Source organism: Bos indicus, chromosome 28 (assembly GCF_029378745.1).
Source record: "Bos indicus isolate NIAB-ARS_2022 breed Sahiwal x Tharparkar chromosome 28, NIAB-ARS_B.indTharparkar_mat_pri_1.0, whole genome shotgun sequence".
NCBI classification, from domain to species: Eukaryota; Metazoa; Chordata; class Mammalia; order Artiodactyla; family Bovidae; genus Bos; species Bos indicus.
The window spans coordinates 36,034,168-36,060,778 of NC_091787.1; the positions used below are offsets into that span (position 1 = coordinate 36,034,168).

The following is a 26,611-nucleotide window of genomic DNA, read 5'->3' on the forward strand; positions in this document are numbered from 1 at the left end:
AGGTGCTCAGTAAGGATTTGGTGAATGACTGGAGAAGCCCCTTAACATCTTTATCCCTTAATTACTAACTCCTAGAGAGTGGGTCGTTAGGAATTTGTCTTTTTTTAGAATTTAAAAACGTGATTGTTGAATTGGAGAAAAATTCTCAATCTGTGTCATTTCAGAAGCGACAAAATCCTTGTTTGTTTGTTTGTTTGTTTTTTAAACGAGGGGCTCAAAACTCAGTTCCCGTCTTCTTTGTTTTTTCTTCTTGATCCATTAAACTATCAGCGGACTGAAAAAATTATAAGCCACAGAAACAGAAAATGAGAGGAGGGGAAGAACAGATGAAAATAATGCCCAAAGAAATTTGGTTTCTGGAAGACAGAGGGAGAGTGATGGGAGGTTAGCGGGCACCTGCAGGAAGGGGCTGGTGGTCCTGAATCAGCTCAGCCCAGAGGCCCCACAGGCTCGAGACTTGGGGACAGCGGGTTCAGTGAAGGATGGCGCTGCGAATGAGGGACTGGGGGCACGTTTCTGCACGGAGCGGCTGGACCCTCAGTTCCCTGCACGCACCTGTCTCTTCAGGCTGCTTCATCCCTCCCTCTGACCGGGAGTGGAAGGGACAACACTGGGGCTCAGCGTATCAGGACAAGTGGGGAGAACAGATGGGGGCGGGTAGGAATCCGGGGGAACAAGCACAGGCTTGAACTCTGAACCGTGGGACCTACAGTCAGGGTTGCCTGTAGGGTATCCAGAACTGGTCACATTGTTTTTTTGGTGGTGTTTTTGTCTATAGCAAGTTAATAATTTGAGCTACATAGACTCAGCCTATTAACTCTATTCTGGTGGCCCAATCTCAGGTGATCCTATTATAAAAATATTCTGTTGGCCAGGAACATTCATCTGCTCACTGGGCTACCCTTCTGGAACCAGGGCTTGGCCACTGGACCTGGGAGTGACTCCATAGTTATGAATCCTGGAGCTCCGTAGAGCACTTGGTTAACCCTTTGCATGGAGGAGAGGGTCAGAGAGTACCCTGAAGGGCTGAATGGGACCTGGTCTGGGTTTGGGGCATCTTACCTGAACCTACATCTGCCCCTGCCTGTCCTGGGGTACCATTTCTGGGAAACTTGCAGGGACAATTTGCAAAAAGGTACCTCAAAGCTTTGGTTTCTCATGAATCATGGGGCTCAGGCTAGGGGTCCTGCTTGCTTGAGTCTAAAGGCTGTCCTACCTGTAGCGTGCCTCCTATGCAGACTCCTGGGATGTTGGTGGTCAGGCACCACCCAGGTGGACACAGAAGATGTCAAATAATTGCAGAGAAAGAACCTCCAGGTGTTTCCACCTGAGGGTTCTCAGTGGAGTGGCTGATCCCTCATCCAGTCTTCTTAGAGTGAAACCCAAGGAAACCCCGAATACACACTCCGAGTCTCTGTTTCAGATATACTTTTTTTTTTTTTTTTTTAGTTTGGCTGCCTTGGGTCTTTAGTTACGACACGTGGTGCTGTGCGGGCTCAGTAGCTGTGGTGTGTGGGCTTAGTTGCTGCAAGGCAAGTGGGATCTTAGTTCCCCAACCAGGAATCAAACATGTGTCCCCTGGATTGCAAGGAGGATTCTTAACCACTGGACCACCAGGGAAGTCCCTCAGAAACACACTTGCTTTCCTCTTTGAATTGTGAGCAGTCAGGGAACACCAGACATCAGAAGAAAACCTCTGACACAAATGATAGGTACCAAATAAAACAAACTTTAAAGAAAAGAACAAAACAAAACAAAACAAAAAAACCCAGAAGAAATAGACCTACATCAGAATATGAGGGAGAAAAATCTCTAAAATCCTCAGAGATGAGTTCTGGCGTTTATGAAACAAGTACAGAATGCCACAAAGCAAAAAGGAACAAGCAAAGAATAAAAGAGGGCTTGGGAATTATAAATGTGCTAGCTGAAATAAAAAATTCAGTGGAAGGTTTGGGGGATAAAGTCAGTGAAATCAACCAGGAAGTAGAACAAAAAGGCAAGAGGCAGGAAGTAGGAGAGAAAGGATAAGGCACTTAGAGGGTCAAATCAAGAAGTCCAGCAGTTGACACATAGGAATTCTAGGAAGGAAAAAGCAAAATGAGAGGAGAGAAATTATCAGAAAAATCCGAAGCAGAGATGTAGTAGACTAGGACCTGAAACTCCAATCAAAAGCACCCTGAGTGCCTAGTAATCAATGAAAGAAACTCCACACCAAGACACATCTATTAAAAAGCTTCAGAATTCAGAGATAAAGAGGAAAATAGTGCCTTATGCAGAAGAATGAGAATCCGAGTGGCAGTACTGGATGCTAGAAGATAAGGAAGTGAAGTCCTCTAAGTTCTGCAGGAAAATGATTTTAATCAAATTCTATGCTTAGCTAGCCTAGCAGTTATATGCGAAGGTAACATAGATATTTTGACATGACTCTATATGGATATATAAATAATATACATATGATACAAAATATGTATATAGATCTAGCTATACATATGTTGCTGTTGTTTAGTTGCTAAATTGTGTCTAACTCTTTGTGACCCTCTGGACTGTAGCCCACCAGGCTGCTCTCGTCCAGAGAATTTTCTCAAGCAAGAATACCGGAGGGGGTTGCCATTTCCTCCTCCAGGGAATCTTCCCAACTCAGGGATCCAATGTGCATCTCCTGCATTGGCAGGCAGATTCTTTACCACTGAGCCACCAGGGGAGCCCCTGATGGCTTTACAGTGAACTATATTTATTTTAAAAAAATTTATTTATTTATGGTTGCACTGGGCCTTCATAACTGTGCATGGGTTTTCTCTAGTTGCAGTGAGTAGGGGCTACTTTTTGTCCTGGTGTGCAGGCTACTCATTGCGGTGGCTTCTCTTGTTGCAGAGCCCAGGCTTTAAAGCGTGGGCTCAGTAGTTGTGGCATGTGAGCACAGTCATTCTGGGTCATGTGGGATCCTCCTGGACCAGAGATCAAACCTGTGTCCCCGGTATTGGCAGGCAGATTCTTCACCACTGGACCACCAGGGAAGTCCTGTGAACTATATTTAATTATGTACCAATCTTTGATATAATTATGAATTGTGATGTAAATCTATTGTGAGGGTGATGAGAAGAAAAATATGGGTTTACACCAGTGTGGGAAATATAAGTGCTAAATATTCATGTACCAAAAAAAAAAAAGGTAGTAATGTCTAGAATCAATAAATCAATAATGGCATTGAAACATGTATAATATCATATATGAAACGAATCGCCAGTCCAGGTTCAATGCATGATACGGGATGCTTGGGGCTGGTGCACTGGGATGACCCAGAGGGATGGTACAGGGAGGGAGGTGGGAGCGGGGTTCAGGATGGGGATCACGTGTATACCCGTGGCTGATTCATGTTGATGTATGGCAAAACCAATACAATATTGTAAAGTAATTAACCTCCAATTAAAATAAATAAATTTATATTAAAAATAAATCAATAATTAGCAGCATTATTCAGACATGGATATAACCACACAAAGGAAAGCTAAAATAATTGAGAATGGTGACCTCTAGGCACTAGATAAGAGTGGGGTACTCTTGCCTGGAAAATCCCATGGATGGAGGAGCCTGGTAGGCTGCAGTCCATGGGGTCGCTAGGATTCGGACACGACTGTATAACTTTCAAGTAGACAACCTGAGTGACTTCACTTTCACTTTTCACTTTCATGCTTTGGAGAAGGAAATGGCAGCCCACTCCAGTGTTCTTGCCTGAAGAATCCCAGGGATGGGGGAACCTGGTGGGCAGCCGTCTCTGGGGTTGCACAGAGTCGGACACGACTGAAGCGACTTAGCTGTAGCAGCAGCAGCAGGTTGGGTAAAGTGGTTTAGAGAATTAATTTTTTTTTATAACAAGCCCTCTGGCATGATTGACATGTGTGTTCATGTTGCTTTGATTAAACAAAAGTAAAGGAAAATACACACAGCCTTTTTGGAGCTTGAAAGCAGGACAATATTTGGAGATTTGGGGCCCCCGAAACTGTTTTCTCTTTGAAATATCTTCTTTGGAAATGAGGTTAAGATATAATCATATCCTCCACTCTTCCCCAGTAGCATAGTGGACACCTTCAGACCTGAGGGACTCATCTATTGGTGTCATATCTTTTTGGCCTTTTATACAATTCATGAGGTTCTCACAGCAAGTATACTGGGCTGGTTTGCCAATCCCTCTTCTAGTGGGTTAAGTTTTGTCAGAACTCTCTGCTATGACCTGTCCATCTTAGGTGGCCCTGCATGGCATGACTTCACTGAGTTATGCAAGCCCCTTTGCCATGACCAGGTGGTTGATGCAAACAGACGACTCATTGGAAAAGTCCCTGATGCTGGGAAAGATTGAGGGCAGAAGGAGAAGAGGGTGTCAGAGGATGAGATGGCTGGCTGGCATGACTGATGCAATGAACATGAACTTAGGCAAACTCCGGGAGACATGAGGGACAGGGAGGCCAGGTGTGCTGCAGTCCATGGGTTTGCAAAGGATTAGACATGACTGGGTGACTGAACAGCAACAACAATAATCATAGCCTGCTTAACTTGCCTCCAAGAAGACCAGGCTCCCCTCCTCATGCCCACTTCCCTCTTCCCCAGAATGGAAGTATGACCAAGCGTGGCCCAGAGTTCTCTTATTATTGCAGAAAGCGTCACATATTTGATTCACATATTTCAAGTCATTTGATCTTTACCATGGCCTGATCAGATATAACTGTTACCACTTCATGTGTGTAGAGACAGAGTCTGGAGTGGCCTCCTCTGGCCACCTTTCCATGTGACATCTTAGCCCTGACTGCCTGTGACCTGTTACTATCACCTAATGTCATTCTGTCTCCATGTTTTTTAGAGGAAAGAGGAAGAGGAGAGGAAGCGAGGAGAAGAGCAGATTCGCCTCCAGGAAGAGCAGAGGGCGAAGGAACTCTACTGGACCCTGAAGCAGGCCCAGCTGCAAAGCCACCCCAGCGAGAAGGAGGAACGTGAGTGGGAAGAACAGTGTGAGTAGCACTTGCTTTTTTTTAAAAAATTAATTCAGTTCAGGTCAGTTCAGTCATTCAGTCAGGTCCAACTCTGCGACTCATGGATTGCAGCATGCCTGGCCTCCCTTGTCCATCACCAACTCCCGGAGTTTACCCAAACTCATGTTCATTGAGTCAGTGATGCCATCCAACCGTCTCATCCTCTGTCGTCCCCTTCTCCTCCTGCCCTCATCTTGCCCAGCATCAGGGTCTTTTCAAATGAGTCAGCTCTTCACATCAGGTGGCCAAAGTATTGGAGTTTCAGTTTCAGCATCAGTCCTTCCAATGAACACTCAGGCCTGATCTCCTTTAGGATGGACTGGTTGGATCTCCTTGCAGTCCAAGGGACTCTCAAGAGTCTTCTCCAACACCACAGTTCAAAAGCATCAATTCTTCGGCACTCAGCTTTCTTTATAGTCCAACTCTCATATCCATACATGACCACTGGAAAAACCATAGCCTTGACTAGGTGGACCTTTGTTGGCAAAGTCATGTCTCTGCTTTTTAATATGCTTTCTAGGTTGGTTGTAACTTTTCTTCCAAGGAGTAAGCGTCTTTTAATTTCATGGCTGCAGTCACCATCTGCAGTGATTAGTTAGGTCTGCTGGATCTTCCTTTCCGTCTGCAGTGATTAATTAGGTCACTAGATCTTACTTTCAGCATGCAGACTCTTAGTTGCGGCATATGGGATCTAGTTCCCTGACTCAGGCCTCCTGCATTGGGAGCTCAAAGTCTTAGCCCCTGGAACACCACGAAGGTCCTAAACTTTCTTAATGAGGACTGGGAAACTGGCCTGTTTTCTCAGCCACTTTCCTCCCACATGTCTATTTGCTCAGTCATCATTCCAGTTCATCTGCTTAGCCCAGATGCCTTTAACCTGTGTCAACCATGTATATGGTTCTGCTAAGGATCCAGAGGGTAAGAGCTCCATCCTCAAGGAACTTACTTGCCTGTTGGGGAGATTTCTTATACTAAAGAGTAAAACTCTACATTTACTGAGTTACCAATAATTTTCTGGCTGTGTGCTAAGCCCTGGAGATCCAGAGATAAGGGATCATGGTCTGTATCTTGGGGGAACTCGCTGCCCAGGCAGGAGCTAGACACACAGGCTAAGGGCTTTGAGGGAAAAGGTACACGTTCTGTTGGAGCACATGGTGGCTATTCTGGTGGCATTCCAGATGAGAAGGTATAAAGTGAGGCTGCTGGGAGCATGGGGATATCAGACAAAGAGGCTGGAGAAGGTAGTCAGGATGGAGGACCCAGAATATGATGAAGGGATGTGGTCTGCTTAGGAAGTTAGAGATGTATGTGAAAAAGTGAAAATCACTTGGTCATATCTGACTCTTTGCGACGCTATGGACTGTAGCCTGCTAGGCTCTTCTGTCCATGGAATTCTCCAGGCAAGAATACTGGAGTGGGTTGCCATTCTCCTCTCCAGGGGATCTTCTGACCCAGGGATCAAGCCAAGGTCTCCTGTACTGCAGACAGATTCTTTACCGTCTGAGCCATTAGAGATGTATAGGTGGCTCTTAATCTTGGAGAGTGTCGGGGGTGGCAAGAAGTTAGGTGGGAAAGAGGAAGTGGAACTAAGCTTGAAGGTGGTGTTTTAATATGTACGCGAGACTTGCTTTAACCAGGTATGGATAGGCATGCAGATGTGGAAACGACTGTTGCAAGAAGTTTTTGCCCACAGATTCCTAGAAATGGAGAGCATGGCATGCCATGCAGGGCCACACAAGAAGCACCAGGGTGAGTCAAAAGGCAGAGGAAACAAGTAGAAAAAGTGGGCAAGAGCCTTTACTATGGAGTCATTGGGAAAGGTAAGGCATGCGTGTGTGCGAGCTCAGTTGCTTCAGTCGTGTTCGACTCTGTGACCCTATGGACTATAGCCTACCGGGCTCCTCTGTCCATGGGATTCTCCAGGCAAGAATACTTGAATGGTTGCTGTGCCCTCCTCCAGGGGATCTTCCTGACCCAGGTATTGAACCGGTGTCTCTTAAGCCTCCTGTATTGGCAGGCGGCTTCTTTACCACTAGCGCCACCTGGGAAGCCCCAGAGGTAAGGCAGGACAGGGTGAACAGACAGGACTGGCTGAAGTGAAGTGGCGTCGCTCAGTGTGTCCAACACTTTGCGACCCTGTGGGCTGTAGCCGACCAGGCTTCTCCGTCTATGGGATTTTCCAGGCAAGAATACTGGAGTGGGTTTTTGAATAATTTCAGCAGGCTCTGGGGTATAGGAGCTGTCTCTAGTTCTCTATACCTGGCACTGGGGTGATGAGGGCAGATGGACAGACTGAGGAGTACAAGAACCAGATAAACGAGGTGGTTGGGGTATGGGCTTTGCATTGGTTGGTTTGCATTTGAAAGGTGCACTTGCAGCTGGGTCCTTTGCTAGCTCTAGGAAATGGCTAGATCTTGGAGGGGCAGTATTTGAAGGACCAGCAAGATCCCAGATGTCAAAACTTCAAAACATACAGGAAATAAAAAGACACGACTTGTATGCATGGACAGAGGAAACTTGTAAAGTCGAGTGACATAGTTCAGGCTGGTTTGGGGAGTGAGAGAGAGGAGGAGACTGTGGCATAATTGACTTTGGAGATGACTAGGGCCACAGCAGGGAGAACAGAGATATGAGGTGCCTTCCGCTGGCTAGCATTCTGATCTTCAGCATTTCACAACCATCTGCCCCATTCATTAGACAGACTTTAAAAAAATTGAGATAAAATTCACACACCATAAAATTCATCCTTTCAAAGTATGCAGTTCAGTGGTTTCTAGTATACTCACAAAGTCGCCCCACCATTACCACTCTCCAATCCTAGAACATTTTCATCCCCAGAGAAGGAAACTCTCTGCCCACTGGCAGTTACTCACCCCCTCCCACTATATCCCTGGAAATAATCTAATTTCTAATCTAATTTCTGTCTCTATGGATTTGCCTGTTACAGGCAATTCATATAAATAGAATCATGTATTATGTGGTCTTTTGTGTCTGACTTCTTTCATTTAGTGTATCTTCATGTTGTAGCATGGATCAGTCATTCATTCTTTTTTATGACAATAAAATTCTAATGTGTTCATATACCACACATTTGTTTTTCTGTTTATCAGATGATGGCCATTTGGGTTGTTTCTATGTTTTGGCTGTTACAGATAATGTTGCTCTGAGCATTTGTGTATGTTTTTGTGAATATGGATTTTCAATTCTCTTGGATATGTATCCAGGAGTGGAATTTCTGAGTCTTATGATAACTCTATGTTTAACACTTTGAGAAACTGCCATTCTGTTTTCCAAACTGACCATACCATTTACATTTCTACAAGCAATGTGTAAGTGTGCCAATGTCTTCACATCCTTGTTAGCACTCGTTTTTGGTGTTTTGTTTAATATCCATCCTAATGAAATGCTATCTTATTGTGATTTTGATTTGCATCTACCTAACACTTGCCACGAAAATACTGAGGATTGTAAGAAGCTACTATGAACGATTATAGTCCAACAAATGAGATAACCTAGAAGAAATGAATCACTTTCAAAAACGTACAACTGAACAGACCAATTACTAATAAGAATGTTGAATCAGTAATAAAAAAATCTGCCAACATAGAAGAGTCCAGGACCAGATGGCTTCACTGATGGATTCTACTGAACATCTAAAAAAGAATGAACACAAATCCTTCTCAAAATATTCCAAAACATTGAAGAGGAGGGGAGGCCAGCATCATCCTTATACCAAAGCCAGACAGAGACAGTATAAGCAAAGAGAGTTACAAGCCACTATCCTTGATACACATAAATGCACAAGAATCCTGTAATATTTTGCTACAAAATATTTGAACATTTGGAAAGGCCCCGTGGAAGAAACGGCAGGTGGTTTGGGAAAGCTGAGTAGGAAAGGGGAAGGTGGAGAAGGGCGTCCCAGCAGAGGGAACAGCACTGAGCAAAAGTGGGGTCCTTGTGTTCTTGGAACACAGTACATGGTTTTAAAAAAACTTATTTATTGCTGCGCTGAGCCTCGTGGCTGTGCGTGGGCTTCCTCTAGTTGTGGCGAGAGGGGGCTGCGCTTTAGCTGAGGTGCTCAGGCTTCCTGCGGTGGCTTTTCTTGTGGAGCACGGACTCTAGACACACGGGCTTCAGTAGTTGCAGCACACGGGCTCAGTGGTTGTGGCTTGTGGGATCTAGAGTGAAGGCTGTGTAACTGTGGCACCTGGGCTTGGTTGCTCTGTGGCATGTGGAGTCTTCCTGGACCAGAGATCAAACCTGTGTCCCCTGCATTGACAGATGGACTCTTAACCACTGGACCACCAGGGAAGCCAGCACATGTTTTGATGTGCCTGCAGCCTGGGCTTCATGTTGGGTGATGATGGAAATAAGGCTAAAAAGATAAAACCTTAGGCAAGACCTAAGAAAAATTTGTTCATATAAATTTGGAATGGATGGAGAGATAGGTGGAAAAAGAAGGCAGGACAAAAGTTTATAGTGAAAAAAAAAAGTGAACAATCACAGAGTAAAGTCACACAAGCCACAGTGTTCTGGGGAAGGAGCCCTGGGCTGGGAGCCCTGTCCCAGAGTGAAGTCACATGAGCTACTGTGTTCTGGGGAAGGAGCACTGGGCTGGGAGCCCTGTCCTAGCTCTCCTGCTTCCTACTGTATGACCTCAAGCAAGTTCTCATTCTGCTCTGTTGCTCAGTCTCTTCATTTGTAAAATGAGGGTGAGCATGGAGAGTTGAGGCTTGTTGGGAGGGTGAAATGAGAGAGAGGAACCCAGGTGCTCTCTAAGCTGTGAAGGGCTGTCACTCATGGAGCATTCCTTTTTTTGTACCTACACCCTGAGATGGAAAGTTACGGGCTGGGCTAGTGTTTAGCTGGGGATGGAGGGTGGAAATCATTTGGTGCAAGTGCTGCCTGTTTGCTAATTAATGGGCTGTGTGGCACCCGAAAATGGGAAAACCGACCCTAAACAGAGAAAAGATGTGATAATTCAGGCCCATGATTCCAGTTCCCTCATTTTATGCTTTCTTAAAGAATGATGAGCTTAACTCTGAAGCTGTCATTCAAATCCAGCAAAGCCATTCTGCACTCAATTAACTTAATATGAAAGCTATAGTGGGCCATTAATCTACTGGGAGCAGCAGTTTTTGATAAAACACCTAAATTAAATTCTCCAAGTTAGGAAAAAAAGAGGGAATTGTTCCCTTTAGTATCACTTGAATACAGAGTTAGTTATTCAGTTCAAACAGCAGAGCAGGCTCTGACTTCTAAGAAGCTCTGAATATATCAGGCAGAAATTCGCTCAATAGTTTCTCAGCAGGAATTTGTAGGACTGTGAGTTAGGTAACATCTAGTTGCCCAGAGATTTTTAGATGAGCCAGTCTGACTTGGCTAATGGTATCGCTTATAAAAATTGGGACAGTGTTACAGTTAACCCCTCCCCTTCCTCTTTGAGCTTTATGATCCCAGTTGTGGCCCCCAACCCACAATCTACATCCTCGTGTCAACACTTTGTGGGATTGTGGTCAGAGCTGAGTGAGAAAACGTGTGCTCAAGTCTACTAGGGAATCCAGTTGTCTGGGTTCTGTTCTCTTCCCTCATAGAAGGGCATGTGCTCTGGAGTCTGGGTTTAAACACAGGGATTCTAGGAGACTCCCCAGGGATTCAATGGCTAAGACTTTAATCTTCCAGTGCAGGGGGCCTGGGTTTGATCAGGGAACTCAATCCCACAGGCTGCAACTTAGAATTTGCATTGCCACAACTAAAGATCCTGCGTATTGCAACGAAGATCAATAACCCCATGTGCCGCAACTAAGTTCCGGTGCAGCCAGAGAAAGAAAGTCAGTGATTCTAAACTGCTGTGCACTTGACCCAGGTAGAACCCGGGGGCTTGTGGAAAGGGGATATGGTCTGGAGATGGGATGGGGCAGAGAATTTGGGGTTTGAAGGACAGCTGAAGAATAGCAAGAAAAATTTTTTTCTCTCCACTGATGGGATGGAAAACTGTGGAGTTGCTCCTTGGGCAACTGCTCCTCAAACTCCAGGTGCCATATATTTTTGGTTTTACAGCTCAGAATAATGCCAGCCGGAGCCCCCCACATGCCCGATTCACGTCCTGCCTAGGGTTCTCTCTCCTCCTGATTGCTCAAGAATCCCTGGGGAGCACTCTGGTCTTAAGGAACCCCTGATGTTGCCCCTGGTGGCCAGACGGGGTCACTGTTGGCAGCCATCAGGATTGTAAGCCAAGCAAGGATGATTGACAGCTGACCTCAGAAGCCTCTGAGTCCAGGTAGAGAGAGCCCTAGACAGAGATTTCTTGTTTAGCTGTGGGTGAACCTCACTGGATTTCTCTGAGGCTCATCAGGGTTCATTGCCTCGGTGACAAACCCATTCTTCCCCAGGTTATGGCTGTTCCCCAGGCTACCAGAGGCCTGAATGTATATCCTCCAACATCTGGACCACATGTTTCTCTTTCTTAGGGGTCAGGAAACATTCCCCATTTCCCTGACAAGGGCTTCTGACTCTATGCAGCCCCCCATCTTACACCACTTCCCCACATCCACCCCGCTGTGCCTTAATGAGACTGGACCCTTTCTAAAGGTTGTATTCCAGTCCCCCTATCTCACAGCAAAGACAATAATATTTAATGAACTCTTGCCACGTGCCAGGAATTGTCCAAGCCCCGTCTATATACACTCTCATCGATGTCTCAAAGCAACCCTGTGAGGCCCTCATTTTACAGATGAGGAAATAAAGTAGAGCCAAGGTAATTCAAGTTGCCTAAGGTTCCCATGAAGCATAAGATGGAGCCGAGTTTAAACACATCTACACACATACACAGCTTGAATATTTATTGGTGCCTTTTCATGTATATAGGATTATTCACTAATTTTCAGAGACATTATGCTATTCACCCAAGGGCTTACTACAAATTGATAATGCTTTGAAGCATTTGGTTTCTCTGCAGGCTCTAACTGGCTCATCTGAATTCTATTCAGCACTGAGTCTTTTCTGTCTGGGCAGAAGTAGGGAGAATGGTAGTTAAGTGCTCTAGAAATAGGTTTCATAATGAGTGGCAACTGGTGATCTTCTAAGACCTCATGCTCCCTGGACCTTCCCCCGTGAATCCCATAGGCACCTCTACCTCCACTCGTTCAAAACCCAATGCTCCTCTTCCCCCACCTGCTTCATCACCTGGCTGTCAAAGGCGGAAACTTGGCTGTCATTCTGGTCTCTTTTCTGCTCACTACTAATCCCCAAACCTACCAAGTTATAAAGATTCAACCTCCTCAATATTCTTGGAATCTACACCCCTTCTCATCATCCTGACCATGTCTTAACTTTGACCCCATTTCTCTTTGTCTAGCTTTCTGTTTTGCAAACATTCATGCTTGTTCCTGTCAAGTTCATTCCCAGCAATGTAGCTAAGTCAGTCTTTGAAAAGTTCCAACAGCATCCTGCTTTCCTGCTTAAAGCCTTTCAGTGGCTTTCATCACTCTTTGGTAAAGTACTGAAATTGATTAGTCAGTGTTTTTGGGTTTCCTAAATGGCCTTATCTCTTTCTGCATCTTTACCTCTTGCTCCCTCCCCACAAGAGCTTCCTTCCAGCCATTCTGTGAGAAATGTTCCAACTCCCTTTTGCCTCTGGGCCTCTGCTCCTGAGCTTCCTCTGCTAGAACAGCCCCTCCTTGGCCTCTCTTGTTTGAATCCCTTGAGTCCACCAGGCATTAACTTAGATGCCCTCCAGAGAATTTCTCTGCTCTCTCTGGCTCCCCAGCACCCTGTCCATACCGCACAGCTCCATGCACCATTAGCTGTTGTGTTCCCCCTTCAAGGCAGTGAACTCTCCGAGGATGGGGACTGTGTCTTGCTCGTTGCTGTTTTTACATCCCCTAGCAGCAGCCAGGCTGCCAGCCGACAGGGTGACCTCGTGAAAAATTAGGAAAAAGTGCCCGCTTTTCAAGTTGCTGCACTGGCATCTACCAGGAAGCTGTCACAACATCTGTACATACTGATGGTGATCATGGGTGACTGTGCCCCCTGGAGTTGTGCAATGCACAGCTCCTGCTTGTGCAACGTGGAGCTGGCACAAGGGAGGCACTGTACACGTGTGCTAAATAAATGTGTTTTTTGTGCCCAAATGTGTTACTTAAAGTGTTAAAAATCCTGCCGCTTGCACTGACTAGCCTGGCCACGTTTCTGGAGCTGTGTAACTGCTCACAGATATGCTTCCAAGAGGAAACCCAGCTCCTGCCATTTCTCTTCAGCGTGGGAGAACTGAGCAGGAGTCTTGAGCAGAGGCTTGGACGTGATTCCAGAGCAGCCCGGAAGTTCGATCCCTGGGTTGGGAAGATCCCCTGGAGAAGGTCACGGCAACCCACTCCAGTATTCCTGTCTGGAGAAGCCCACGGACAGAGGAGCCTGGCGGGCTACAGTCCATGGGGTTGCAAAGAGTCGGACACGACTAAATGATTTAGTAAACACATACATGGGATGAAAGAGGGGGTGGTCTCCATTTTCCACGGAGGGAAAACTAAGACCTAGGGAGGTGAAAACGTGTCGTGGGCTAGACAGAGAGTCAGGAGCAAAGCCAGGCAGAACGCTCAGCTCCCCTCCCGGCCTGGGGCAGCTGAAACTCCCAGATCCAACAAGAGTGGGGCTGGACTCCTAGGACTGGGGGTCTCGGTGTCTTTTAAGCATGAGGGCTGCAGGCCGGCAGTCCTGGAAGGTGGTGTCTCAGTTCTGAGTGGTGGCCCCAGGCCGGGCAGGTGTGGGTACATCCTTGTGATAGGAGGGCAAAGCTGGAAGGGGCCTTTCCCCCTGATCTGCAGGTAAGAGAACTGAGGGGTGGCTGGGGGCACACACAGCTGGGTACATTTCTAGCTAATGGCAGCACCTGCTGTGCTCTGGCCTCTTCATTCTAAGCCCAGTGCTCCCCAAGCCAGAATGTTACAGAATGGTTTATTATTTTTTTTTAATTTTAAATTGTGGTAGGGGCCTTCCCTGGTGGTTCAGTGGGTAAGACTCCGAGCTCCCAATGGAGGGGGCACAGGTTTGACCCCTGCTGGGGAACTAAGATCCTGCATCCTACAGGCCACATGGCAAGGCCAAAAAGAAGGTAAAAAAACCCCAGCAAATGCATGGTGGTTTTGAACTGTGGTGTTGGAAAAGACTCTTGAGAGTCCCTTGGACTGCAAGGAGATCCAATCTGTCCATCCTAAAGGAGATCAGTCCTGATTATTCATTGGAAGGACTGCTGCTGAAGCTGAAATTCCGATACTTTGGCCACCTGATGCGAAGAACCGATTCATTGGAAAAGACTCTGATGCTGGGAAAAATTGAAGGTGGGAGAAGAAGGGGACGGCAGAGGATGAAATGGTTGGATGGCATCACCCACGCAATGGACATGAGTTTGACAAAAGGCTCTGGGAGTTGGTGAAGGACAGGGAGGCCTGGCGTGCTGAAGTCCATGGGGTTGCAAAGAGTCAGACACAACTGAGCAACTAAACTGAACTGATACAGCTTCAGACTGACCATTTTAACTACTTGTAAGGGTATAGTTCAGTGACACTGAGCACATTCATGGTGCTTTGCTACCGTCACTGCTGCCCACCTCCAGAGATTTGCTTTCTTCCCACATTGAAACTCTGGCCCATGAAACAATAACCTCTCATTTCACCCCACCGCTAGCCCCTGGCGGCCACCACTTTCTACTCTGTGAATGTAGCTACTCTAAGTGCAATCCGTGGAGTATAAATGAAATCATACAACGCTTTTCCTTTTGTGTCTGCTTATTCGCTTAGCATTAACATCTTTAAGTTTCAACCACGTTGTCGTTTATGTCAGAATTTCCTCCCTTTTTAAGACTCAACAATATTCCTTTTATGTATATACTGTGTTTTGTTTATCTGTGTATCCATTGATGGACATTTGTGTTATTTCCATGTCTTGGCTATTGTGAACCATGCTGTTATGAACATGGGTGTGCAAATATTTGTTTGAATTCATGCTTTCAACTCTTTTGGGTATACATCTAGCATTGGCCTTGCTGGACCATATGTAATTGTGCATTTAATTTTTTTAATGGAATTGCTGTACTGTTTTCCACAGAAGCTGCACCATTTCACAGTCCCACCAACATTGAGTAAGGGTTTCAATTTCTCCATATCCTTGCCAGCACTTGTTATTATCGTATTTCTTTTAATTTAAAAACAATAGCTATCCAGATAGGTGTGAAGAGGTATCCCTTTGTGGCTGGTCCATTTTTCAGACTATAAATTCAGCTTTTCTTCTGGTCTTCAGTGTTTTCCTGTTGTTCAGCTGTCTTTACATTATTTCTGAGAGATGAGGTTCACTCTCCCCTTTAACAGATGGAGAAAGGAGACCTTGGAACCCACCTTAGAAGTGGGAACGGCTATGATCCCCCTTTGTTCTGCGTGCAGTGCAGGCCCTTGCCGTGCCCACTGAACAGGCCCGTGCGAGGTCATCCTGGACTGGAACTCGGGCCGTAGGAGAAAGCAAAGCTGACTTGGTTGGGGCCCCACCTCTGCAGTGGGGTCCTCTGGAGTATGAGACTGTCTGATACTTGCTGCCTCAGGGTCAAAGGTGCTTGTGGTTGTTTTTACTGGGATAGAAGAAAAAAGATTTGAGTTCTGGCTGAGGGTTTCCATGGCAGATTCACATGATTACAGTTTGAATCTATCCCAGATTCAGAGAAGGAACAGAAGCAACCTTTGAAGATTTCAGAGCTTCCTTTAGGGTAAGATGGGAGTTCCCTGAGGTCCAGTGGTTAGGACTCGGTGCTTTCACTGCCCTGGCTGGAGAACTAAGGTCCCACAAGCTGCTTGTAAACAGACCCAGAATCCATGCTACTGAGCGTCAAGGTTGCCCCCTCCTGGACTGACTGAGAACTGCTTATGTCTGCATTTTGACGGTGCTAATGCCCCCGGCAAGAATACACAGAAGAACTGTACAAAAAAAGATCTTCACGACCCAGATAATCACGATGGTGTGATCACTGACCTAGAGCCAGACATCCTGGAATGTGAAGTCAAGTGGGCCTTAGAAAGCATCACTACGAACAAAGCTAGTGGAGGTGATGGAATTCCAATTGAGCTATTTCAAATCCTGAAAGATGATGCTGTGAAAGTGCTGCACTCAATATGCCCAGCAAATTTGGAAAACTCAGCAGTGGCCACAGGACTGGAAAAGGTCAGTTTTCATTCCAATCCCAAAGAAAGGCAATGCCAAAGAATGCTCAAATTACTGCACAATTGCACTCATCTCACACGCTAGTAAAATAATGCTCAAAATTCTCCAAGCCAGGCTTCAGCAATACATGAACCGTGAACTTCCAGTTGTTCAAGCTGGTTTTAGAAAAGGCAGAGGAACCAGAGATCAGATTGCCAACATCCGCTGGATCATCAAAAAAGCAAGAGAGTTCCAGAAAAACATCTATTTCTGCTTTATTGACTATGCCAAAGCCTTTGACTGTGTGGATCACAATAAACTGTGGAAAATTCTTAAGGAGATGGGAATACCAGATCACCTGACCTGCCTCTTGAGAAACCTATATGCAGGTCAGGAAGCAACAGTTAGAACTGGACATGGAACAACAGACTGGTTCCAAATAAGAAAAGGAGTACGTCAAGGCTGTATATTGTCACCCTGCTTATTTAACTTATATGCAGAGTACATCATGAGAAATGCTGGGCTGGAAGAAGCACAAGCTGGAATCATATGCAGAGGACACCACCCTTATGGCAGAAAGTGAAGAGGAACTAAAAAGCCTCTTGATGAAGGTGAAAGAGGAGAGTGAAAAAGTTGGCTTAAAACTCAACATTCAGAAAACGAAGATCATGGTGTCTGGTCTCATCACTTCATGGGAAATAGATGGGGAAACAGTGGAAACAGTGTCAGACTTTATATTTTTGGGCTCCAAAATCACTGCAGATGGTGACTGCAGCCACGAAATTAAAAGACACTTACTCCTTGAAAGGAAAGTTATGACCAACCTAGATAGCATATTCAAAAGCAGAGACATTACTTTGCCAACAAAGGTCAGTCTAGTCAAGGCTATGGTTTTTCCAGTGGTCATATATGGATGTGAGAGTTGGACTGTGAAGAAAGCTGAGCACCTAAGAATTGATGCTTTTGAACTGTGGTGTTGGAGAAGTCTCTTGAGAGTCCCTTGGACTGCAAGGAGATCCAACCAGTCCATTCTAAAGGAGATCAGCCCTGGGATTTCTTTGGAAGGAATGATGCTAAAGCTGAAACTCCAGTACTTTGGCCACCTCATGCGAAGAGTTGACTCATTGGAAAAGAGTCTGATGCTGGGAGGGATTGGGGGCAGGAGGAGAAGGGGACGACAGAGGATGAGATGGCTGGATGGCATCACTGACTCGATGGATGTGAGTTTGAGTGAACTCTGGGAGTTCATGATGGACAGGGAGGCCTGGTGTGCTGCGATTCATGGGGTCACAAAGAGTCGGACATGACTGAGTGACTAAACTGAACTGAGCTGAATGCCACCCACTCCAGTATTCTGGAAGAATTCCATGGACTGAGGAGACTGACAGGCTACAGTCCATGGGATGGCAAAAGTCGCAAAGACATGACTGAGCACCAAAAACTTTCACCTTTTTCACTTGCGATGAAAATAAAAGCTTTAGCTAACACCATGGTGCTCAAAATGTACCTGGTACAGTTATAAGTGATATATATTAGTTTCATAGTAACTTTATAACAACTTTATGAGGTAGGGACCGTTATTATGTCCATTTTACTTTTGACAAAATGGAGGCCCAGGGTGATTAACTAACTTGTCCGCTGTTACACAGCTGGTAGATGAAGTTGAGATCTGAACCCAGGCAGCTTGGCTCCAGAATCAGGCTTTGAGAAATTTGAAGAAAAGATCAAGGTCAGAGGCCTGATTTAGTATAAGACATTGCTTTTCCAAAGCACTTCATCGTTTAGAGAGTTTTATATGTTTCATTTAATCTTTATAATAACTCAATGAGGCAGACACTCACATCATTCTTATTTTGACGGAGGTAAACACTGAGGCCTGGAGGCATTCAGGGACTTTCAAAAGAAAGCTAGCATAGAGTGTTGATGAAGGTTGGAGAAAAGGGATCCCGGGCACTGTTGGCGAGAGTATAAATCGATGCAGCCACTATGGCAAACATTATGGAGATTCCTCAAAAAAATTAAAAATAAAGCTAACATATGATCCAGCAATCTTCCTTCTGGGTATATATCGAAAGGAAATAAAATCGGGCTATTAAAGCGATATCTGTACTCTCATGTTTACTGCAACATTATTCACAGTAGTAGCCAAGCTACAGAGACAACATAAGCATATGTCAACGGATGAATAAAGACCACACATACACACATATGTATATATACACACATATACATACATGGACCTTTAGAGGTTATGCTAAGTGAAAAAAAAGACAAAGGAAAATACTACACAATTTCACTTATATGTGAAATCTGAAAAAGTCAAACCCATAGAAACAAAGAGTAAAATGGTGGTTTCCAGGGCTTGGTGGCAGGAGTGGCAGGGTGAGGAGGAGTTAGAAGTTGATCAAAAGGTATAAAATTAGAAGGTGAATAAATTCTGGGGATGCTTCCCTGGTGGCTCAGAGGTTAAAGCGTCTGCTTGCAATGCAGGAGACCTGGGTTCGATCCCTGGGTTGGGAAGATTCCCTGGAGAAGGAAATGGCAACCTACTCCAGTATTCTTGCCTGGAGAAGAATCCCATAGATGGAGGAGCCTGGTGGGCTACAGTCCACGGGGTCACAAAGAGTCGGACACGACTGAGTGACTTAACTTTCAATGCACAGCTTAGTGACTGTAGTCAACAATAATGTGTTATATACTTCTAAGTTGCCTAGAATGAAAGTGAAAAAGTGAGTCACTCAGTGGTGTCTGACTCTTTGGGACCCCATGGACTGTAGCTCACCAGGCTCTTCTGTCCATGGAATTCTCCAGGCAAGAATACTGGAATGGGTAGCCATTCCCTTCTCCAGGGGATCTTCCCAACCCAGGGATCCAACCCAGGTCTTCCACATTGCAGGCAGGTTCCTTACCATCTGAGCCACCAGGGATCTCAAATGTTCTTGCCACAGAAAAGAAATGGTAACTATGTGACTGATGAATGAGTTAGCCAATGCTATGGTGATCATCATTTTGCAATATATTAAGTATCTCAACATCAGCACATAGAACACTTTAAGCTTATTTATGTACATCAATTATGTGTCAAACAAAAAAAAAGAAAGAAAGAAACACAAGAAGAGAAAAAGACCCAAGAAGCCCTCCTGGAGCTGCCGCTGACCCTGACCCCACATCAGTCTCTCTCCATAATCGAGGCTGGGCAGCAGGGCTGGCTTCCTGCTTGCAGCCTTGGCCGTGTCGTTACCTCTGAGTACCCTCTGTCCTGCTGCCTGGCATTTCTGAGCTGATCTGGCTGCATGTCCATCACAGCTGGTTTGAGTTGGTGGACACTTCTGCACAGAGGGGAGTTTGCAGAATGGTGGGGAGCTTGGTGGTCCTTGAACAAAGGGCGGGGAGAAGCTCAGAGGCCCATTGGGCTGGGAAAGAAAGTGGGTGGAAGGAGTGCTCCTTAAGGGCCGAGGGATTTACTTTTTGTCCTGCAGGTACTGGGAGCCACTGAAGGCTTCTGAGGAAGACAATGGCAAAACCAGGGCTGGACTTTGGGAGGCTGCATTTAGTCCCTGTGTGACCCACGGCCTGCGTCCTCCCCTAGCTGAGTTCCCAAAGCCTGTCTTCCTACTTTGCATGTGACATCCTTCTATCACTGACTGTGGCTATCTCTCAAGGGCTGTCAACTCTCAAAGGTCACTGGCCCCTGAAGAGATTTCGTTGTTTAATCTCCAAGTCATGTCTGACTCTTTTGCGACTTATGGACTGTAGCCCACCAGGCTCCTCTGTCCATTGGATTTCCCAGTCAAGAATACTGGAGTGCATTGCCATTTCCTTCTCCAGGGGATCTTCCCGACCCAGGGATCAAACCCGCGCCTCCTGTGTTGGCAGGTGGATTCTTTACTACTGAGCCACCAGGGAAGCCCTTCTTGTGGGGCAGAAGCATCTGTGTTCTGTCTGTAGTCTAGTGACTGAAAAGCCCATGCTGGGAAACTGTGGTGGCAAGTATTGTGGTGTTCTTAGTACCAGGAACTGAAATTAAGTTTTTTCTCCACCCCCCGCCCCCACCCTGCCCCCTGCCTCTTCTGGATTCCTCCCTCTTCTTTCCCTGGAAAAAATCCTGTTGATCTTTCCAGACCCAGTGGGGTGCTCGGTCTCCTGTGGTGGCTCCTGACTCCCTCACAGAATGTGAGTGCTGCAGCCCCTAAACTCCGAGGCTTGTTGAGTCTCTGTTCTCCTTATGTTACAGATATTTATTTGTCTTATTCTCCCAGCTACGCTCTGACTGTCATGAGGGACCGGTCTCGTCTTTGCTCTCTCTATATTCAGCCCAGAGCCTGGCAGGGTTAAATACTTAATGGGGTGCAGTCGTTCAAGCATATGTATCACCTGCTGACTGACGCATATGTATGCTAGGCACTGGAATGCAGCAATGAATAGACCAAAGAAAATTCCCCTCCCGCCACCCTGGCACTCTCAGTCTATGTGACCTCCACTTCTATAAATACTTTCTGAGGGACAGACTTCCCACAGCCTTCCTCAGATCTGGGAGATGTTGTGTTTCGAGAATGGACTTCGACCGCTTGAAGAGGAGAAGCTCTTTCTTTAAGGATGAGGACCATTTGCCTTGTATCCTGCAAATGCCAAAAGAACACAGGTCTCTGGCATTGGTAGGTTGTAGTTGCGTGCTATGCAGGTATTGGATGGACTTTGGAGTAGATTTGGACTTTGGGTAAGATTTTTCTTAAGGCTTGGGCCAAGGCAATCGCTGGACCTGTGCAATGGGAACACTGCCAGCTCCAAGACTTCTCTACAAAAGGACTGGATGGGGCCTGACTTGATGCAGTCAGACTACAAAATAATCAGTTTTAATTCTAGACCGTGCTTCAGAGGTCTTCCTCGCTCTGTGCACTTTCCCAGCTCCAGGACTTCCTTTTGAGTTTTAGAAGCAGCAACTTGCAGATGTCCAACCTGCCTAGAGAAATACGAAAAGACATGCTGGTGAAAGGGGCGTCGTGGCAGACGTGGTGGCTCTGTGGGGACAGTTACTGAAGCGCCTTCTTCCCGCCCTCCAACACACTCACCCACCAGCTGTCAAGGCCTCAGGAAACGGAAGAGAAAGGGAACGGGAACCGGGACTCCAGAGTTTCCCATAACTCATCCTCTGGTAGCAGGGAGTATGGGTCCCTGCCAGGCTTGCCCACTGACCCATCCAGGCAAAGCAATGTCCTTCTTGGGAACTCAGTTTCCACGTGAGTAACATGAGGAGGGATGAGTAACGGGATGGCCTTAAGGGCTCTTGTGGCTTTTTGTAGGAAATAGCAGGGGCTCTGGTACCGGATACACCTGATTTTATTTATATTTTTATTGATTTATTTTTTAAAATTTTGGCTCCACTGAGTCTTCATTGTGGCATGCAGGCCTTTTCTCTAGTTGGGGTGTGGGCTTAGTGGCTCCATGGCAGGTGGGATCTTAGTTCCCTGACCGGGGATCGGACTCCCATCCCCTGCACTGGAAGGCAGATTCTTAATCACTGGACCACCAGGGAAGTCCCTGAAAATACCCGATTTTAAAGCTTGGGAAGTGGGCACAGTGGTGAACATGCTGTCTCTTCCTTTCCAGTACGTCGATCCAAGGCGGCTGACGAGGAGAGGAGCCGCCGAGCCCAGCGCGCCCGGGACGAGTACCAGCGTCACTCGCTCCGCGCCATCCAGAAGGGCACCGTTGCCGGACTCAGCTCCAGGTTCCGAGAGCTCGGCCAGAGCCACGAGCAGGAGGCAAGACTCCACCACCACCTCCCAGGCCCGGGGCCGCTTTCACCCCTGGCCGTGCCTGGCAGGTGGGTCGTGGTGTTGTTTGAGACCTTTGATTATGGCCAACATGCCCTTAATAAGAAATCTTGAAGACATTAATTTTATACTCGGGCAACTATTATCTACAACAGAGATTCCCCAAAGTGGGACCACTGGATTAAGGGCTACATGTATTTATAGTATTGATAGTTAAGGTCAATTTATCCTCCACAGAGATGGTACCAGTGAACACTCTTATTCTTTAGCCTTGCCAGCAGTATGTTGTCAGATTTTTGTTTTTTGTGAGAAATAACATCTCAGTGAAAGTTTAAACCTGCATTTCTTCTTCTTCTTCTTTTTTTTTTTTTAAAAACCTGCATTTCTATTTATGCATGAGGTGAAGTATTTTGTATATGTTTAAGGATTTTTGATATTTCCGTACCTGTCTCTTTCCTGCCTCTTCTTTGTGTTATTGGTCTTTTTGTCATCTATTTTTTTGTTTATTGCTATTCAGTCACTAAGTCGTGTCCAACTCTTTGCAACTCCATGGACTATGGCACACCAGGCTCCTCTGTCTTCCACTATGTCCCAGAGTTTGTTTAAATTCACGTCCACTGAGTCAGTGATGCTGTCTAACCATCTCATCCTCTGCCATTCCCTTCTTTTGCCTTCAATCTTTCCCAGCATTAGGATCATTTCCAATGAATCAGCTCTTCACATCAGGTGGCCAAAATATTGGAGCTTCAGCTTCAGCAACAGCCCTTCCAATGAATATTCAAGGCTGATCTATTTTTAGGAACTCCTAAAATATAGGAGAAAAGATTCTCTTCTTTGTGATAAAACATTTCCCCCCCTGAATCTGTCGTTGGTCTTTTGACTTTTACGATAACATTTTCTGTCATGCAGGAATTTTTGATTTTTATGAGATCAGAGTTTCTTTTATGTTTACTGGATTTAGAGACATAGTTAGAAGTCTTCTTCCTCTTGTGCTTTTTTTTTTTTAAGGAGACAAATAATTTGTCCTTCAGGCCCAGAAGACAGAGCTGCATGGCCTGCTGCAGTCTGGCTCCAGGCTCTCTGGGTGTAGCTGTCAGCAGGGGAGACATGACGGCCACAGTGAGCCACCTTGGGTGGGGCAGGGGGACCAGGGACCAGGCAGACGGAATGGCAGACCCAGGCACCAGAAGCCGCGCATCAGCCTCTTTCCTGTGGCTGCCCTGTGGCACAGGTCCCTGTGGCCTCACTGCCCTCAGCACTGTGGTGCCAGCACATGCTTGCCTGGCTGTACTGCGGGCAGGCACATGGCTGATGGGAGAGAGCTGCAGGGGCAGGAGCAAGGCCTCTGGCCAGGTGGCCTCTTGGAGCGTCTCCCCCGAGCATTTACATTCTGGGGGATCAGATTCTCTACTTGGAAACGAGGGACAAGAGTGAATGAATTTTCCTTGCTGTCATTTATAACCTCCTCTTGCCTTCTAAGGAGAATGAGTCTCAGAAACCAGAAGATTTTTTTCTCCCCAAGCATAGTTATTTACTGGGGAATGCAAGTGTGAAGGAAGAGGCTGGGGGCAGGACTGTTGTTTCATAAAGAAAAAGGGACTCTGAGGTTCCTGAGAAGAGGGAAATCCTGAAGGGTGGATACAGGGCAGCAAAGCTGGTTAGAGGGGCTCTGCCTGTGGAGGTGGCTGTGGGGAGGAAGGGATTTGGAGAACAGACCCCACTGATCATTGGAGAAGGTGATGGCACCCCACTCCAGTACTCTTGCCTGGAAAATCCCATGGACGGAGGAGCCTGGTGGACTGCAGTCCATGGGGTCACTAAGAGTCGGACACGACTGAGCGACTTCACTTTCACTTTTCACTTTCCTGCACTGGAGAAGGAAATGGCAACCCACTCCAGTGTTTTTGCCTGGAGAATCCCAGGGACGGGGGAGCCTGGTGGGCTACTGTCTCTGGGGTCGCACAGAGTTGGACACGACTGAAGCGACTTAGCAGCAGCAGCAGCAGCAGCCCCACTGATCGTGCCTCTGAGCCGTTCAATGGAACCTCACCCTCTGTCTTTCTTGTGTGTTAGTCACTCAGTCGTGTCTGACTCTTTGCGACCCCATGGACACTGTAGCCCACAGGCTCCTCTGTCCATGGGGATTCTCTAGGCAAGAATACTGGAGTGGGTTGCCATGCCCTCCTCGAAGGGATCTTCTCAACCCAGGGATCGAACCCAGGTCTCCTGCATTACAGGAGGATTCTTTACTGTCTGAGCCACCAGGGAAGCCCTGTCTTTCTTATGGAATCATTTTTAAAATCTGCAGTGTTCAGTATTGCATGTGAGTACATGGATTCATTTTAGGGCAAGAAAAATAGGAGCTCATTCTGGGGTTTGCCAGGAAGCCCTGGGCTCATCATCCATTTTTGTTGGTGCAGAGCAAATGCAATGACTGCATAAGGGGACAGCTGATGTTTATTGTATAAGAGATAATGACAGTGGTGGTGAATTCTAAATGCCAGTGCTATTAGGTGGACCAGACAGCAATGACAGTGAGAATTTACCAGTTTTCTGTCACTCAGGTGGAAAGGCTCTAAGTTGCAGTTGTTTAAGGTGGGCCCAAAGTCTGCTCTGCTTTCAGACCATAAATTAATACAATGGAATTTTTAAGCTTCCCTGGTGGTTCAGTGGTAAAGAATCTCCCTGCCATTGCAGGAGACGTGAGTTTGATCCTTGGGTCGGGAAGATCCCCTGAAGAAGGAAATGGCAACCCACTCCAATATTCTTGTCTGGGAAATCCCATAGACAGAGGAGCCTGGCAGGCTGCAGTTCATGGGGTCACAAAACAGTTGGGCATGACTTAGCGACTAAACAACAACCACAAATCTTGCTGCATATCCACAAACAGCCGTGCATGCTGTTATGGGGCATATGTTGTCAGACCCTTACTGGGCTTCATGTTAGAATGGCTCCAATAAAACAGAATTTCTGTATACATCCAGGAGCCACAGTACAGACACAAAGACAAGTAGAATCTGGGCTTTTGTGGGAAAATATCAGAAAGCATGGAAGTAGTGCCCGTTCATCTCACTCTAGGGATCTTCAGACCCTCACCAGATCGCCGGTCAAAAGTCAGCCAGTGTAGCGCCTTGTTCCTGCCCCTGTCTCTTTCCTCTGTCCTTTTCCTTTTTATTTTTTGGCGGTGAAGCTCAGCCATTTTCAGAGTAGATTGAGGCTGTTCCCTGTCCTGATACTGCGTCATAAATCATGAAAGCTAGTTGGCCAAGACAGGTGTCCCCTTAGATGGCGGGGGCAGGGGCAATGGGCGGGGAGATGGGCGGGGAGATGGGGAGAGGCAAAACCAGCATCCTCTTTGGTGGGGGTTTGGGGACGGTGGAGGACACGCACATATAATGATTTTGCTGGTGTTACATTAGGATCCTTCTTCATAGATTCTGCTGTTTATGCCCTGGCCTTTTCTCTCCCTCAGACATCCCCTCCTGTCCTATTTCCCACTTGCACTTGTGTGACTTTTTCTTTTTTATTTACATTAAAAGAAGTGTTGACCTTACCAGGCAACAGGCGGGATCCCAGTTCCCATACAAGGGATGAACCTGAGGGACCCCGCCCCACTCCTGGATTGGAAGCATGGAGTCTTAACCACTGGACCACTGGGCTGCCAGGAAAGTCCCCCTCCTTTAAAAAAATTTCTTTATTGGAGTATAGTAGCTTTACGAGTTATGCTAGTAGGCTTTTTTTCCCCAAAGCAAGTGATAACAGTTTTCTTTTGGGGAAAAATACGAACAGCTGGTACATTATAATCTGCAGAGAGCCCTCAAGTACTTGGATTTATTTAATCCTTTCCACAAGCTTGCGTGTGGGCACCAGGCTTGTTCACAGTGATCTTCCCAGCTCCCTCCCCCTCCTTCCTGCCCCGCCCCTGCCCCCTCCCCCGTGACTCTCCCACGCTCTGTGGTCTCTGTCTCAGCAGGACCTGGGAGCGGCCCCTGCGCCCCGTCTCCAGAGAAGTCATAGTCCGCTGGTTTAAGGAGGAGCAGCTGCCTCGCCGAGCGGGCTTCGAGAGGAACACCAAAGCCATCGCCCCCTGGTTCCACGGTAGGCTGACTTTCCAGATCCCTGGGGCAGGTTTCCACATCTCAGCCTCCCTCTGGGGTTGGGGCAGAGTCTGAAGGACTGCTACAATCAGGGGAGTGAGGACATTAGACTCTGCTAATTCTGCTCTGGCCCCACAAAGACTGGCGGTCTCCCAGGGCTAAGGCTCAGTGTTGCTGGGCGCCTGCGGAGAGGGCAGTGGAGAGAGGTCTGGTGTCTGCCCTTTCTGTGCTCACTGAATGTGCTGAGCTCGAGGCACGGCTTTGATTTCCCCATGGCATGTGCTGGAACACTAAGTGACCTTCACAGAGATCGTTAGACACCACGGCTTAACATCTCTGTGAGGGCGTCCTGGGGCCCACAGGCCCCAGGGCTCTGGATGTGCACTGCCCTCTCTGCTGGGAAGGGATGAATAGGACTCTTGCGCACTGCCCTCACTTCACAACCTGCTTGGCCATCAAGGGCCCCACAGAGGCATTTTTCTCTGGGAATTGTGACCCCCTTCCTTCTCCTGGGCCTCCTTATACCCAACAGGATGGA

The 26,611-nt window shown here is 46.8% G+C and overlaps 1 protein-coding gene across 2 annotated transcripts in view; it reads left to right on the top strand.

Annotated features, from left to right (window-relative positions):
• Nucleotides 1–26,611, top strand: part of SH2D4B (SH2 domain containing 4B) — an 86,889-nt gene that overhangs the window by 34,837 nt on the left and 25,441 nt on the right. For both annotated transcript variants that reach the window (XM_070781877.1, XM_070781876.1), the window contains exons 4-6: nt 4,853–5,000; nt 21,810–22,026; nt 25,950–26,074. In XM_070781877.1, coding sequence (XP_070637978.1) covers nt 4,853–5,000; nt 21,810–22,026; nt 25,950–26,074 — 490 coding nt within the window. The remainder of the gene's footprint in view (nt 1–4,852; nt 5,001–21,809; nt 22,027–25,949; nt 26,075–26,611) is intronic.